This window comes from Erpetoichthys calabaricus, chromosome 15 (genome assembly GCF_900747795.2).
Source record: "Erpetoichthys calabaricus chromosome 15, fErpCal1.3, whole genome shotgun sequence".
Classification (NCBI taxonomy): domain Eukaryota; kingdom Metazoa; phylum Chordata; class Cladistia; order Polypteriformes; family Polypteridae; genus Erpetoichthys; species Erpetoichthys calabaricus.
This window is the reverse complement of record NC_041408.2, coordinates 80,024,246-80,042,526: the sequence shown is the minus strand read 5'-3', so window position 1 is coordinate 80,042,526 and position 18,281 is coordinate 80,024,246. Positions and strand designations below refer to the sequence as shown.

Here is an 18,281-nt window from a genome sequence, read left to right as displayed (position 1 = left end):
CTAATGACATCTACTTGTTCTTCTCCAGCTGACTAGGCCTGTACCTGTGGAAGGTGTATGCCTTCAAAAGAGATGCCATGCTCCTCAGTAGATGTGGTTTCAGCAAAGAGCTCCAAAAGAGTATATCGATTGTCAAAATCCATGTGCTGTTCAATCCCATCCTGCTGACTAAGAGAGAGGAGGACATAAGCACGACTTCCTAAAAAAGATAAAATAACAGAAAGTTAATTTGCTTATTAACACCACTGCTGTAAAATACTACTTTTAATACATTTTCAAGAAAACCTACATAGATTTGTAAATTACCATAAGTGAACTCCTATCATGTAGTCACTGAAGCCATATGTGAGAAACTCAGATTTAAAATTAATGGGAAGAGTTTTAAATAGCTGTTACCTGGATACCTGTGTAAATATCAGTTTTGGGGGGGTATGTATGTATGTATGTATGTGTGTATATATATATATATATATATATATATATATATATATATATATATATATATATATATATATATAGATAGATATATATATATATATAGATATATACATACAGTGGAACCTCTAGATACGAGTTTAATTCGTTCCAGCACTGAGCTTGTATAGCGAATTTCTCGTATCTAGAACAAACTTCCCCATTGAAAATAATGGAAATCCAGTTAATCCGTTCCGCACCCCAAATATATTAACATAAAAATCAATTTTCCTAACAAATAACACTAATAAATTATATATACTGTAGTCTACCTTTAATAAATAACACTGGTAAATAATATAACTGATTATTAAAAGAATCAAAACAGGTGTCCAAAGTGCAGTAGAGCATTCAATAAATCTTTAAATAAATAATCCTTAAAACAGTTCTGAAGTGGAGGTTTAAAATACACAAGAATAACAATCCTTTAACACGAGGTTAAAACGTCAAAAGGATGCAGTCTTTAAAAAACAGATGACAATCCCTGGTGCTTCTTCTCTGTTAGCGTCTCACCTGCGGGCTCTGCAACAGGCGAGACACTCTTAATGCAGCTGACCTTCTCTACACCGTCCTGCTTCAGCTGTTTGGCTCGCCTGTTCAGCTCACTGTTTAGCTACACGCGAGCCTGCACTCGCTTGCTCTCCCGCACCGACTTCCTACGCCTGCCCGCCTGCCTGCCTGCCTGCCGCAACCTCCGTTCTCTCGCCTCTCTTTTCTTTTACTTCTTCTCCCCCTTAACCGGCTCGCGCTTCTCTATATATGCGGGGAGGACATGGCAGCTGCAGCCCATCAGCCACAGGAACAATCATGGATGTGGGCAGTTTCCCACCTGTGCACTTAAGTGAGAAACGCAGACACCGCAGCTCGCAACAGCTACCACGCCCCCTCGCTAAGCCGCGAGCTATACCCACAGCCTGGCTCGTGGCTCGTTACGCGAGCCAATGCTCGTATTTAGATCTGAATTTTTCGCTCATACTTTCCTCGTATTTTGAATTTCTCGTATACAGAGGTGATCGTATCTCGAGGTTCCACTGTGTATATATATATATATATATATATATATATATATATATATATATATATATATATATACACACACACATACATACATACATACAGTAGACCCCGAAGTCACGGTTCAGAGTTCGCAGCCTCAGTCATTCGTGGATTTTTCCTTAGAACCTATCTAATAATTGATAGCGGAAACCGCAAATATCCTCCGCAATTTTTATGGCTTTTTTCGTGCCAATACTGTACTGTAGAGAGAACAGGAAGCAAATGTAGAGGAAAACGCAGCTTGGGATGGTGAAAGTAGCCAATAGAATTTGAAACTGTAATTCCCAGCAGTCCCTGCAGTGGCTCTGATTGGTCTTCTGCTGAGGGTGCTGGGGCTGTTGGGGTCAAAGAATGTCAGCGTGGCTTTTAAAAAGGGGGCTGGTGACCAAAAGCAAAAAAAAAAAAAAGTTTTTGTAATTTGTGTTTCAAGTTCCTGTCTGTCTGCCTTCTGTTGGATTACCTGTACTTATTCGTTTTGTCCTGGATCATTTCGTGATTGCCGTCTGAATTGTCTGCCGTCTACCTGTGTACATGAGGACTGTTAGTGGATTCATGGCCATTCTGCAAAGAAAGTAGAGCTCCTGAATCCCGTCCACCCGTCTTCACCATTTCAGGAACTAGCGGTAAGACTATCTTTACATTCCCATTCAACGTGCGGATCTCTGGACTATCTATTTTCATCATTACATTTCATCCGTTGCCATTTTTCATGATTTACTGTGTGTGTTTTCTTTGTGCTTTGTTGTATTTAACGTGTAATCGCCGTAAGGGGAACAGGGGTGGTATCGTTGTTTTCATTTGTTTTCATTACATTCTTTATTTGCTGTTTGTTTACCGGTTTGCTTTGTTTTTGTCTCTCTAAGCATGTGCGGGTCAGGCCAAGGCTGGGTGCGTCCCTGAAATCTCCAACATAAAAATAAATAAATCGCCGTCTTCTCGACGGTGTGAATCTAAGCGGCACCGGACCGCTACAGCGTTATTCAATTCTCCTTGCTACTGATCGACTGTGATGCACCTCCACCTGAGTGTTCTTGTGTTTTCCGTTTTGTTCCGCTGAACCCTTAAACCTCCACAACCGGCTATAGTCGTTTCCCAGTGCCATTTGCGAGTACACAGGAGCTGATCAGTCAGTGCCATACATTCGTTGAGAAGCCAGCTCATGACCACTGCCAGCCCCTTGTGAGCAGGGGAGCTGAACGCACCCCTAGAAGAAACAGACGCTCCTCAAAAAAACCCTCTTAAAAAACGCTGATAGACTACTTTCACATTGCTCCCTTACTTGCGGCAGATCTGTCGCGTGATATGCTTCTCGCGCTTGCATACTTAAAAGCCTGAACAGCACCTGTCCTTTTAGGCTGATTGATTTGTTTCTCTCTCTCCTCCCCCAGACATCCTCTGCTCCTGTTGGGGGTCCCGTTGTGCTTCCCTATGATGTTTGCCCATTCTTTTAAACGAGAACTAACTGCATACTGAGCTCATTTTACTTCTGAAAGAGACATGTTTGTTTGAAGTGTTTGAATAAAGTCCCTGTATCTACAATCTCCTGTGTTTCTGTGCAATTCTGTGACCCAAGTGTGACACCCTGCAGCCTCACTGTCCCTGGGATTGAGCCACTGCACTAGACTAGCCTGCCAGAATCAGCGCTTACCTCTGTGTGCTTGTGTGCAGCCAGTTCAAGCGCAGTTGGCTCAGTGATTTCATTCATGGCATCAGTTACACCTTGTACATATTGTTCCAGTAGTTTTTTTTAAATAGTTTTTACAGTTCATTAGCAGTGTGTAAAATTATCAGTGCTGCAGTAATTGTCATGCTCGTTGCATGAAAAAAAAATGTGTTCCATTAAAATTTCACTTTTTCTTTGTAAATTGTGACATTTACTTAAAGGGCAGCAAAAAAGTACTTGGCGTCCAGGGATGCATTAACCCCCAAGTATGTGGCAGTGTAAGGCTTAAAGCCCCTAGATGCCGTCGAAACGCCCAACACCTTCTAAGGCTTCTGGCAATGAAAACGTGCTTGCATGAATTACAGTACAAATAGGGTTAACATCGGTATTTTACATTCTAGCACTGCAGGGGACGTAGCAGTACAGTATTGTGCAGTATACAGGTTTACCTTTACATTCTTTTTTTAGGTAATGTATTAAGCTGAGTTTGAAATTAAAGTGTTTTGGGGGTATATAATATAAATATATATATTTCCCCTTGGGATTAATAAAGTATCTATCTATCTAAACTATAAAAACAGGCATTTTTTTAACCACATCCAAAATTTGCGGTTTTTCACAATTCGCGGGTGTTCTAGGAACGTAACTCCTGTGAAATTTGGGGGTATACTGTGTATTAATATATATAAAAAACATTTCCGCTGAACTGAACAAAAACATTTGAAATAGCTATGAACGGAAATATGAAGAAAACTAAAAAATACAGTTGCATCTTTCAATGTTCATTACACTTTTAAATGTAACAAATTGTTTCTAATAATGACATCTGTAGTTGATTCCCTCCCACATTATCCTGAAATAAGCTCTAGTAAATATGAAACCAGATGGATGGATCATCTTTAAATAATACAAGGCACAAAGAAAATACGTAAATTATATTTTGTTTTGTTAAAAACAAGCTAGTCTTCAAAACAACTTTTAAGGCCTAAAACCTTTAATCATAGTTCACATAGCCAGGACTCCAATTTGATTCCTAGATTGTCCATTATGGATTATGTGCGTATTATGGATTATGTGTGTTCTCTTCATTTTAGTGGAATTTCACCTCATGCTCAAAAAGCCATACTTCTAGCTTGGTAAGTAACACAACTCAGTTTTATAATGTAAATGTGAAAATCCATTAGTTTCTTTTCTCAAATGCCTAACCAACCAGGGACTGGCACGATTGCTCACTCACAACAAGCTAGTTTATACAAGCCAGTTAAGCAAACACCTGTGTCTTTAGAATAAGAATTACATGGAGAAAACTGCATGCAAACACAGGAAGACTGTGCAGACTAATGCAGCTGCATAATCCATTATGCCACCTCTTTTGCATTAATGAATATTTTGCACAATGGTTTCTAAAGAGTACATAATCATAAGGGATGATAGAAAGCAACATGAATATAATTCAAAGCAACACATGGTTTCTTGCTCCATTTCACCTGTTGCTGGCAAGTATATGTTCCATGGTTTTCACAAACCCATACTTAAAAATGAATATTCGAAAAAGACAAACAAACCAAAAAAAAAAAAAAAAAGCTCTAAAAGCAGTAAAATGGACTCTTGCACTCTTGATGCGAAAGGCATTTAACTATTAGGGAAGTCGGGAAGGAGGCCGATGTCATCATACTAATTCAAAGAACAACATAAAACTACAAATTCTCAATTGCAGAGTAATTTTATAATCTTAACCATGGCTGGCACCTTTATTATTTCAGAAGACAAACATCAGGTCTTCATTCTCTACAAACCCTATTTTCCTTTACCTTCATGGCTCAGGGGATGAGCTTTAAAATGCTAGTTTCCTGCTAAGGCATCCCAAGTAAAAAAAAAAAAAAAAAACACATCTTTCTGGCTGCCCATATTAGGTCTGTCAAATTAGATAAAAATTAAGTGTGAATATTTAAATTACAAATACATAAATATTTTAATATACAGACCCGATTATCCTTGCCTCGATTTACCAAGATCCCACATTATCCAAGGCAAACCTGCGTCATACACTACATTTCGTGTAACTCATAAAAGCTTTGATGTGAATACCGCACCAAGTGCATAAATACTATACTTTTACCCTTGACTGTACCAAGCAAGACAAAGAGGCGCTAGTGACAGTGAGAATGTGGGTGTGACTCAATCCCCCCTTCCCAACTGCACCCCCTGGCTGTTGACCTGTACACATGTGCTACTGTTTCGATCACTTAGGATATTTTTGTTTATACGTTTCAAAGAGCTGTTGTGAATTACCAGTGGGAACTGTGTGCCCACTGCTCTCATTCTTTCCTAGGACTTGAAGCGTAAGAGGACAATGTTCGACTGTGAGATGCAGCATGTCATCGAAGAACTCTAGGCCTTTGAGAACCAGATCCAGCTACTCCTAGCCAGACAATCACACCTGTGGGAACTGAAGGCTTGCCTGCTAAAAAACTTCCTCGGCAGCTGAGATCGTCACAAGTCACCTTCATTCAAAAACTTTAACCCCATGCCATGCTGCGGTCTCACTTGGCCAAGTGAGTTTTATTTCTGTGCCAATCCGACGCAACCACAACAATAAAAATACCTGGCTGTTTTAGCTATGCAAGCTAAACCTCCAATGGCTCAGGCAAGTATCACAATCCAGTACTGATTTGACCATTTCCGCTCTCCCACCAAGCCAGCAGTCTCTGGTGATGCATTTGCTATTTGGGATTCAAGTGTTCATAACCTCAATATTTCTTGCCCTGTCTTAAAATCATTTCAGGTAGAAAATTCTTTTAAATTCATTTCAGGTAGAAAATTCTTTATTAGTTGTGGTGATTATACCTCAGAGACCCATGACATTTTATATGGTGTATCTATGGATCTATTCTGGGTCCACTGCTCTTTTCAATCTACATGTTTCCATTCTACATGTTTCCATTAGGTCAGATTATTAAAAGTTGGTATTGATACCAAAATTTTAGTACTGACTAAACACTATCTTGAGGTGCTTACCGCACCCTCAAGACAGTGGAATAATCCATACTGCTTTTCTCAGGTAGAGTAATTCCTGAATGTTTATTTTTAGTAGTAACGACACAGGATGATCTAAGCCAATTACCACTGTTTTCCTTATACTCAATACTAATGCAAAAGTTTGAAAAACAAAACTACCCATTTTTATACAAGTGATTTTCAGAATAAATGTATACGTCAAAGATTTCTGAAGTTTCAAATAGTGAAATATATTTACTAAAAGGTGCTGCTGGAGTAAGTGAATTTCCCCTTGGAATTAATAAAGTATCTATCTATCTATCTAAAACAGGGGTGCGGAAATCCAACGCCGACTCTTCCGACACGGGTAAATTGACCATCGGACAAGCGTGTTTTTCTGGTTTCATTTGTCTGCGGACAAGTGCAATTTTCTGGAGAAAAAAAGAATTATATGTGCTGTGCAGGGCACATTTTTACCACTACTTTCAAATTTTAAACATTTGGGTACATACTTTGTGCGGAAACAGTCTACTTAGGCATGTTCTTCATGTCTCAAACTGGTCTTCAATATTGTTTACAAAATGACGGCTGATTTTTCAAAGGGGAAGAACTCTTACGGTCTTACATAAGTATTTTACCCTACTATTTACACACTTGGAGATACGGTCATTTTTTTTCATGCCGACATTACGATGTAATCTGATGATTTTTCATTATAATCGATAACTCATATATTATTGATAAAATTCATTGTTTCTACATAAAAATGCGGTCATTTAACTTTCAATGCAAATGTTTTCACCACATAACAAAGCTTGTTAGGCAGTTAATCTTTCCTGAAATTTGCGATTTCGCGTAGGTTGTGATATATTGAGGAATTAAGAAATTTATTTCGTGACAACATCAATTTTGATGAGCTGTCTATAAATCGTTTTTGATTAGAGAATTTTTCATATAAAACAAGTTGGTTTTGCGCTGTCAGTTTATTAAAAATAAAGAAGAAAACATTCTAATGGTTTCCAAATATTATGAAATATCTATAAAAATCTTCACTTAGACACAATTATTTTTTCCCGACAACATCGGTAATATTTACTTCTTTGGAAATTTACCATCTTGCGGAATTTCGAATACATCATTAGGAATTACCCTGCGTAACCCATAATGCACTGCGGTAAGCATGTTTTTCTCGCTATATGCGTGTTGCTGAAACTGAAGCAAGTAGCATCGCGGATGAGAAATGGATTGTTTCTTGATTAAAACTGGCACAACAGGCCCTGAAAAACCTGACAATGAGTGGAAGAAAAGAAAAACAAAAGCTGAAAGAGGCCATGAGTATGATAAAAAACGAAAACGGTCTTTTCAATCGCAATGGCTCAAAGAGTTTCCGTGGGTAAATGCAGACAACACGGACACTGTTTTTTGCCAAATTTGCCGTCAGTATGCACTTATTGTCGGCAAAACATCCACAGGAAAGACACACTACTGTCGCATCAGCTGTCTGCGAAACACATTGCCTGTACGTCAAAGCATGAGTCTAAACATAAGAAAAAAGTTGGTTCAATTGAAAAAGCGTTTTCTAAAGTTGAATGCTCGGAGGTCGAGCATTATGCTAGGCTGTTCAATACTGCTTACGCTGTTGCTAAGCACAACAGGCCATTTACTGACTTTCAATTTGTGTGTTCTGTGCAGGAAAAGAATGGTGTAAATTTAGGGAGTGACCATCGAGGCAGGGATGCCTGTGTTGAATTTGTGAAGTCAATATCGTCCGTTTTGTTGAATGATGTCTCAAGCCACATGAAACATGTCAGATTCTTTTAAGTCACAAGTGACTCAAGTACCGACTCATCAGTAATAGACCAAGAAGGTATACTACTGAGGTACGTTCATCCAGAAATGTTTGATCCCTACACAGCCATGACTAGCATTGAGAATTTAGAAAATGCCAGAGCAGATGGTGTTGTTGCTGCCATAAAAAATGGTTTGTCAAAATGTGGCATTGATATTGAAAACATTGGAGACAATGACCCAAAGCTTGTGTGCATTAATCTTGATGGTGCAGCAGTTAATCTTGGAGCTAAAAATGGTGTTGCCAGAAAGCTCAGTGATTGTGTAAGTAACAAAGTTCTTGTTACACACTGTGTGGCACATAAACTGGAGTTAGGTGTACTTGATGCTGTAAAAGATGTAGGCTATCTGAAAAAGTTTGAAGACACCATTAAGCACATCTGCAAGTTTTATTCTTTTTCACCAAAGAGAAAGTGAGCTGCAAAATCTTGCGTCAATTTTGAATGAAACCTTGCTTATGCATTCAGAAATAAAAGCCATCAGATGGGTATCATCAAAGTCCAGAGCACTGAAAGCTGTTAGCCAGGATTTACATGTAACTGTTACCTACATGGAATAGATACTTTCCACATCAAACAAGGCAGATTAACTGGGGCAGGTTAAAGTCATCCTACATGACCTCAACCAAGTAAAATTTATTAAGTATCTATATCTAATGATGGATGTACTTTCTGCTATTACAGCCACCTCAACTCTTTTCCAGAGCAAAGACTTGCTGATATTTGAAGTTAAGGAGGCCATTGACACCTTGTACACCAGATTGCATGCCATGACAAACAAGCCAGGAGAAAACCTTGCAAAGTTTTATAACCTGTTTGACAAGGAGTCTAGTACATTTGAAGGATACTTAAAGCTGTCTGGTGGTTTCAGAGATTTTTGTGAAGACAGAGATGTTCATGATCTCCTGGAAAGCATGGTTCAGTATATACTTACCAGATTCTCTGATCTTCATAAGCCTCCTGTGTCAGATATGAGGATGTTTGATTTCAGAATCTGGCCACACACTCTGTCTGAACTGAGCACTTACGGAAACTATGAAATCAAGAACTTGTGTCAGCAGTATAGTGATTTGTTGACTGATGAGGACATTAAACATGCACCATCTGAATGGCAAGCACTTAAAGTGCAGATATCAATGCAATGGCAGTACCATCCACTTGCTGTCTATACCTCAGTTCTGCAGAGGAAGGAAGAGTCTCTGAAGAATGTCAGTGTGCTGATCTCACCGTTTATTACAGTTTCTCCTTCCACAGCTTCTTGCGAGAGATTATTCTCCAATATGAATTTAGTAAAGAGTTCTCTAAGAACCCACCTGACTCAGGAAAACCTTCAAAACCAGATGTGCATTGTTGTTGATGGCAAACCTTTAGAAGAGGTTGACCCACTACCAGCTGTGGAATTCTGGCTGTCATCTGGCAACAGGCACATCACTCATAAAAAACCTGAAAGGTAATTAGCATCCACTTCTGCAGGACCATCAGTCCAGGAACCATGCAGTTCAGCTCAAGCAGAAATGAACAGCATCCTGCCCATGCTGTCTGAGATGGTAAAGATTCTTGGAGGAGAAGATGTTGCAAGACAAAAGCTGAAGAACATGTCAGAAAATGAATCAGGACAGTGTTCTGTTATGTAACTGTAATATGTGAAACAGAACTAGTGTAGCTATAATGAAGGCATTGTTTATTAGTGAGTTAAAATGATAACGGAATCTTTCATATAATGTTCCAGAGGAAGATGGCAAAATACTACTCCCTGAAAGAACTTTTTTCAGTTTTAAAATGGAAGGCAGTTTTGTTATCAATAAAACAGATCACAAAAAATAAACTATTTTTCACTTTTGTTATTTGTTTATGGGCAAGTGAAGTTAACTGGCGGACAAGTGGATTTTCTAAGTTTACTTGTCCGTGGACAAGTAGAAAAAATTTGATTTCCACACCCCTGACAAAACCAAACTCATTTTTTACAAAATGGGAAGTTGGTAGCAACATTTAACAGGTTACAGTACAAGCACTTATAAATTTTAGAAGTATGGCACTGCACAACAGGCAGTAGTAGAATGAGGGCACACAAATCATTAAGTGAAAAGGTGCTGGGCTCTTATTGCCCATTTTTTTTTAACAAATATTGCACTCCAGAAAAGAAAAAGGATGACCAAATGTGTTACAAAGAAGTTCTCACATGAAAATGATGTTGGACTTTAAATGCTGAAAACTTACCAAAAAAACACCAATAAATTACCAACTTCGCATATTCTGAAAAAAAATACAACTAAAGAACTGTGCTAAATCAAAAATTACATAAAGGAATAAAATAGTCCCTTTACAGTTTGTGTCATATACAAAACCAAACACACATTTCACACATCTATAAAAAGCAAAGCATTTCTTGTGGAATTTAAATGGACTTTGGCAAAGCAAACCAACACCAAAAGTAAATAATGTTGCAATTTGCTGATGCTTCAGATCAAGTAGTCTAATTTATAAAAAGAGAGAGAGAAAGAAAAAAAGATTTTAAAAAAAACCTGACTGGTGTAGAGGAATTTGTCACTTATTGAAGATGGTTATATTCAACTGCTTCCATGTGACTGAGCTAAGGATTTAAAATGTAAAGTAAATAAAGCACTCCAAAAAGTAACTTCAAACCTTACAATATTTCATTTGGGTAACCAGGGCTCATATTCTTCAATACTTCAAAAACACTTTGAAATTTAATTCCACAAAATGCGTACAAAAACTTTGGAGGAGCAGAGGTTAGCGATCCTAGTACTTTAAAATAGAATTGGTAAGACCCCAAAAGCATTTCAACAATAAATAAAAAATATTTCAAAGAATTCATCTTTCCACCCTAGTTCTATGTGCACCACGCATTCCATAATTTAACTACAAGTCTTTCAAACAATCATCTTTATTGTGTTTAATATTGTTCAAAATGTTCTGAGGGCAAAATCCAAACTGTGAGCACGGCTATCTATCTCTGACATCACTAGGGAGTGTACTAAATTGATATAATTTGGGACAAAAATCTTTACATATTTCTCAGACTGTTTTAGTGTCACAATCACTCCTAATACATTACCAGCAGTATTTGGTGTACTCCTGAATGAGGTTAAAGTGCATAGGGATAAATCAATTGTAATACCCTATATCGCATTAGTCGCATGCAGACTTATCTTGCTCAACTGGAAGAATCTCAACCCATCTTCTATAACTCACTTGGTATGCAAAGCTCTATGTTACTACCTCAAACGTAAAAAAATAAATAAATAAATAAAATTTTAAAAATCAAGTTCACTCTTCGAAAATATGTTCAAAGCTTTTTTTTTTTTTTAAAACAGTGGCAGAATTCATTATCCATATTACTAACCGAGAATGCTAAACCGGATGGACACTGGGACATCCGGCCATGGGCCATAGCCGCAAAAAGACGTACTGCGCAGGCGCCCCAAGAAATGAGGCGCCGCGAGAGGCGGCCGCGACCACAGAAAAGCCGCGACCACAGAAAAAAGGAGTGAGCACAGAAAAAAGGAGTCAAAGAAATGAGGCGCCGCGACCACAGAAAAAAGGAGTCAGCACACAAAAAAGGAGTCAAACGCAGGCGACGCACACAGCGGCGCACAAAAGCCATTGCACACGAAACTAGCACACAAAAAAAAAGAAGCCGCTCGCGCCCCACGAATCCCACACCCACCTCCAAGCACACCCCCCCACCATACAAGCAACGGACGGGACACACACAAAGAGGACGATTCAACAAGCCCCTGGCACACGAAACGTTCACAACAACGACGATTCAGACCCACAAACACACTAATATCAATAAGAAGTGACACCCAAAGCCCCATTTCTAAAGGAACCGTCCGCAGACACCTGCTAAACGATTGCGCCACTTAGCTGACAACGCGTTCGATAATGAGTCCACTATTGAGGAAAATTCATTAGGATTAATGAATGTCATTTGCAATCATTGTCATTCACTTAACTTCCCTGAAGAAACAACTGGCAATACAAGTAATGAATTTACACGTTGTTGTCAAAAGGGTCAGATTAGACTGCCTCCTTTACATTCATATCCTGAATATCTACAGAAGCTTCTAACTAACGATGTACCTGAAACTAAAAACTTTATGAACTGCATTAGATCCTACAATAGTTCATTTGCTTTTGCATCTACCGGAGTAAATATCAGGCCACCAAAAGGCAATGGCCCATACTGCTTTCGCATATGTGGACAAATATTACATCGCATTGGAAGAGTACACCCTGAAACAAATCAACAACGCAAATATGCACAAATCTACACACAAAGCCCCATTTCTAAATGAACCGTCCGTATTAAACATACGTCATCTCAACACGTTCACAATATGCAGCATAGGTAGATCTCATTACAATGAGGCACTATTAACCGTTCAACCGCAGAAAAGGCTCCATATTAACAGTGAGTGCGATCCTCCTTATTACTTATCCATATTTATCACGCTCAAGAACAAACAAGTCATAAATTCACGATCACGGGTACTAATCGATACGGCTCGGATAACGGGACCAAACACAATTCACACTATGCAGCATAGGTGTATCTCATTACAATGAGGCACTATTAACCGTTCAACCGCAGAAAAGGCTCCATATTAACAGTGAGTGCGATCCTCCTTATTACTTATCCAGATTTCTAACGCTGAAGAACAAACAATTCATGAATTCACGATCACGGGTACAAACCGATACGGCTCGAGTAACGGGACCAAACACACGAACCTGCATGAAAAAAAACAATACACGTCGGCTCCAATGCGCTTCTGAAACTCTGGAAGAAAAAATGTCTCGGCTCCAAAAACGCAAAGCTCAACTAACACAATTACAGAAACGAACCCAAATGGACAGACACACTGAACGTGGACGCATGCAGCGCGCGTCTCACAGTACTGCATCGAAACAGGCACGGCTTCAAAACGAAACACCTCCCGTCTCAGACATACAGAAACGGCAGCGAGAGAACATCAACGACAGACACCTGCTAAACGATTGCGCCAGTTAGCTGACAACGCGTTCAATAATGAGTCCACTATTCAGGAAAATTAATGAATGTCATTTGCAATCATTGTCATTCACTTAACTTCCCTGAAGAAACAACTGGCAATACATGTAATGAATTTACACGTTGTTATCAAAACGGTCAAATTAGACTGCCTCCTTTACATTCATATCCTGAATATCTACAGAAGCTTCTAACTAACGATGTACCTGAAAGTGAAATCTTTATATAAACTGCATTAGATCCTACAAATCGATATCCACTATGAACATTAACAGTGGCACTGCACATGACATCCGTCTTGCGAAACTGTTAATTATTGATGAATGTACAATGGCATCCACTCACTTACTCCACACCATTCATAAACTTCTACAAATGTTTATGAATAATGATCTTCCCTTTGAAGGAAAGGTACTTTTATTACGAGGAGATTTTAGACAGTGCGTAGCTATTGTTCCACATTCCATGCGCTCAGCTATTGTTCAGTGCACCTTAAAATACGCAGACAATTGGCATTGCTTTCAAAAGATACAGTTAGTACATAACATGCGATGTCCACATCCAGATCATAACAATTGGTTATTACAACTGGGAGATGGTACACTCACCAATACAGATAGACTTCACCCAGATATTATTACAATTCCTCAAGCCTTTATCTGCGCCGACTTAGTTACAGACAGATTTGGAACAGCAATCTCATTTGACCAAATGCCCCTTTTAACACAACGCACTATATTATGTCCAAAAAATATTAATGTGGAAAACATAACTACCCAAGTCATTACATTACTGCATCACCTACACCTTCACATTATTCTTTATCTCATTCATACATCACGCTCTTTCTCATTCCCAACACCAGGGGTTGGCGAGTGAAGCGAGCAGGGGGCGGAGCCCCCTAGTTATTTTAGAATAAGCATGCTGGACCTGTGATGGGCTCTCTTATGCTATTAATTGTTCTATTATATTCATTTTTTGTACATCTCTTCTTTCCTCTTAGGTGGGGGCTGAATTTTGATTTGATTTTTTCTTTGTTTTATCTGCATTTATTTTTTAAATATATGGTTGTATCTAGTGATGTCACAATTCCAAGAAATTTTGTATTTGATGCCAATATCAGTGGAAATGTATGATACTTAAATACTTTCCATACCACGGAAAAAACAGAAATACGATTTGATGGCTTTATATTAAAGTACCTCCATTATTGAAGTGAACAAAACTGTGCCTTTCCTGTAATACTTACCTGGCTGGGGAGATACCATGATCACTAAGGTGGTTCTCCCAGGGCGAGGCTCATCCATTGCACTCCGGGTGTGCTGACCCCTACGATTTCCCCAAATGCGGGAAACTTGACTGCATAAACCTGACTCAGGCGCCGCCGAGAATCGCAGCCTTTTCAGCAGCTCCATGTACGACTTTATTTTTCTACTTTTATTTTTCTCTTTTTTATTGATCACTCCTATCACTTTATTTTATGTGGATTCGTTCCCTGGACACACTTACTTTTACAGCATGGGCATGGATTTTTACATGCTGAGACTCGTCTATTCAAGTACTCAACTTCGAGCGCTGAGAACAAATGCCAGTGCCGGTGTGGTTCCCTATTTACCCAACAAGGTAAGAAGGCGGTATCGTGGCAGCAGAGCTGGAGCTAAGCTAAAAATGAAGCGGCTTGCAAGAAAGTGGCGTTTTAAGCCTTCGGGGCCTTCTGTGATTCTGGGAAATGTGAACTCAATCTCAAATAAGATCGGCGAACTGGCTGCGCTGGTGAAAAATGTCAGAACCTACAGAGAATGCAGTTTGTTGTGCTTTTGCGAAACGTGGCTAACTACCACCATGCCAGATGCTAACGTGGAGCTACCCGGGTTTAGCACAGTTAGAGCGGACAGAGATGCAAGTACCTGCGGGAAGCACAAAGGGGGAGGACTCGCTCTCTATGTTAATACACGGTGGTGTAACTCTGGACATGTTAACGTCAAAGTCTCCACTTGCTGCAGGGACATCGAACTGTTGGCCGTAAGTTTGCGTCCCTATTACTTGCCCAGAGAGTTTGGAAACGTCATTGTTGTTATTGTTTACATCCCTCCTTGGGCGGACATGGAGATAGCGAGTGACATCATCCATTCTGCTGTTGCTAAGTTACAAACGCAGCACCCTGAGGCGCTTGTGCTAATCGCTGGAGACTTTAACCATGTGACGCTGGACAAAACATTACCTGCCTTCTCCCAGTATGTGGACTGTAACACCCGGGGAAATAAGACTATTGATTTACTGTATGCAAACGTTAATGACGCATACAGCGCCACCCCGCTGCCTGCGCTTGGGAAAGCAGATCATAACCTGGTTCTGCTTCAGCCTCACTACAAACGAGAGTGAGGGTCCTACCTACAACCACATGCTCATTCAGGAAGTGGTCCCCTGAGGCAGAGAAGGCTCTGAGAGAATGCTTTGGAACTACAGACTGGGATATCCTGCAGGGATCACATAGTGAGAACACTGAGGAGGTTGTTGACTGCACTACCGACTACATCAACTTCTGTATGGACATTGTAGTTCCAGTAAGAACTGTACGCTGCTATGCAAACAACAAGCCATGGATTACAAGTGACATCAAGGGCCTTTTGAACCAGAAAAAAAGGGCTTTTAAAGGCGGTAATCAGCATGAGCTCAAGCGCGTGCAGAAGGGCGGCGAAGGATCAGTACAGGAGAAAGCTGGAGCAGAAGTTGCAGAATAACAGCATGAAGGAAGTGTGGGATGGGATGAAGATCATCACTGGCTGCAGCTCGAAGCGGGGTGCCACCATCAAGAGAGACGTGAAGAGAGCAAACCAAATGAACAATTTCTTTAACAGGTTTGACCACCCTAACCCACTCTCACCTCGGAGTACTGCACCCTCCACACATCCTTCTGCCGATACCAGCATAGGAGAGACATCCCCACCCATAATTACAACAGCGCAGGTGAGCAGAGAGCTGAGGAGACTTCGTGCCAGCAAAGCAGCTGGTCCAGATGGAGTATCGCCACGACTGCTGAAGGTCTGTGCATCAGAGCTGGGGGGTCCTCTACAGCGCATCTTCAACCTGAGCCTGGAACAGGGGAGAGTCCCGAGGCTTTGGAAAACATCTTGCATCACCCCAGTCCCAAAGGTATCATGTCCTAGTGAGCTGAATGACTTCCGGTCTGTTGCTCTGACATCACATGTGATGAAGACCATGGAGAGGCTGCTGCTTCACCACCTGAGGCCACAGGTTCAACATGCCCTCGACCTTCTGCAGTTTGCATATCAGGAGAAGGTGGGAGCGGAGGATGCCATCATCTATATGCTACACCAATCCCTCTCCCACTTGGACAGAGGCAGTGGTGCTGTAAGAATTATGTTTCTGGACTTCTCTAGTGCCTTCAACACAATCCAACCTCTGATCCTTAGGGACAAGCTGACAGAGATGGGAGTAGGTTCATACCTGGTAGCATGGATCGTGGACTATCTTAAAGACAGACCTCAGTATGTGCGTCTCGGGAACTGCATGTCTGACATTGTAGTCAGCAACACAGGAGCGCCACAGGGGACTGTACTTTCTCCGGTCCTGTTCAGCCTATATACATCGGACTTCCAATACAACTCGGAGTCCTGCCACGTGCAAAAGTTCGCTGACGACACAGCTATCGTGGGCTGCATCAGGAGTGGGCAGGAGGAGGAGTATAGGAACCTAATCAAGGACTTTGTTAGATGGTGCGACTCAAACCACCTACACCTGAAAACCAGCAAAACCAAGGAGCTGGTGGTGGATTTTAGGAGGCCCAGACCCCTCATGGACCCCATGATCATCAGAGGTGATTGTGTGCAGATGGTGCAGACCTATAAATACCTGGGAGTGCAGCAGGATGATAACTTAGACTGGACTGCCAATACTGATGCTCTGTGTAAGAAAGGACAGAGCCGGTTATACTTCCTTAGAAGGCTGGCGTCCTTCAACATCTGCAATAAGATGCTGCAGATGTTCTATCAGACGGTTGTGGCGAGCGCCCTTTTCTACGCGGTGGTGTGCTGGGGAGGCAGCATTAAGAAGAAAGACGCCTCACGCCTGGACAAACTGGTGAGGAAGGCAGGCTCTATTGTTGGCATGGAGCTGAACAGCTTGACATCTGTGGCAGAGCGACGGGCGCTCAGCAGGCTCCCATCAATTATGGAGAATCCACTGCATCCAGTAAACAGTGTCATCTCCAGACAGAGGAGCAGCTTCAGCGACAGACTGCTGTCACCGTCCTGCTCCACTGACAGACTGAGGAGATCGTTCCTCCCCAAAACTATGCGACTCTTCAATTCCACCCGGGGGGGGGGGGGGGGTCAACGTTAACATTATACAAAGTTATTGTCTGTTTTTACCTGCATTGTTATCAATCTTTAATATTGTTTTTCGTATCAGTATGCTGCTGCTGGAGTATGTGAATTTCCCATTGGGATTAATAAAGTATCTATCTATCTAATACAATACAAAACATGTAAACACTAACAGCAACAATGGCTTTAAAATAGTGGTATATCTACCACATAGTTACCCAACTGTTTTTTAAGTAAACACGTATTAGCGTTCATCAATAAGAATATACACTGCAGGGCTTGAATGTTAATGTGTGGGGGGGATTTCAGCATGGAGTTTACAAAGAATGGTATCATCATAAACTACCTGACTTCTCTTAACGTGCACATTCTAAATTTACCAGACCTTTTCTGCATAATGACTGAAAAATACTGCTTTAAACCCGAAACTAAATATGCAAATTCAAACATTAAATTTGTGATGTTTAAAGCCTGGTTTGTCAGTGAAACATTCTGTAAAGTTGTAAGATTTTATATTTTCATCATTAGCTAAAGAGTAAAATTCATGGTGCTTTTTTCCTAAATTTGGCTTTTTTTTTTTTTAATCAGCTTTATGTAAATTCTTTATTTCGGAACTCCTGTTAAACATTACTTTGTTTTGATGTTTCTAAGATTTCACATGTGAGCGCTTACAATTTATTGCTGATTATCCCTGTATACAAATCCAGAATTACAAAATTACTTACTCGTTACCTGTACAGTACTCAACAAATTTAACTGAGGGGTATGACGTGTGCTTTCACTTACGATGAATGCCACAAATTCAATGTTTGTAAATTCATATATAACAATGAAATATACAGTTTTATTTGTCCTACTAA

The 18,281-nt window shown here is 40.3% G+C and overlaps 1 protein-coding gene and 1 pseudogene across 1 annotated transcript in view; one reads left to right on the top strand and one right to left on the bottom strand.

Moving 5' to 3' along the window:
- LOC114666296 (cullin-9) overlaps positions 1-18,281 on the bottom strand; it is a 122,134-nt gene that overhangs the window by 92,577 nt on the left and 11,276 nt on the right. Inside the window, 1 exon segment of the mRNA XM_028821121.2 lies at positions 45-199. Within this exon segment, the coding sequence (XP_028676954.1) occupies positions 45-199 (155 nt within the window).
- LOC114666305 (uncharacterized) lies at positions 14,317-14,444 on the top strand (annotated as a pseudogene).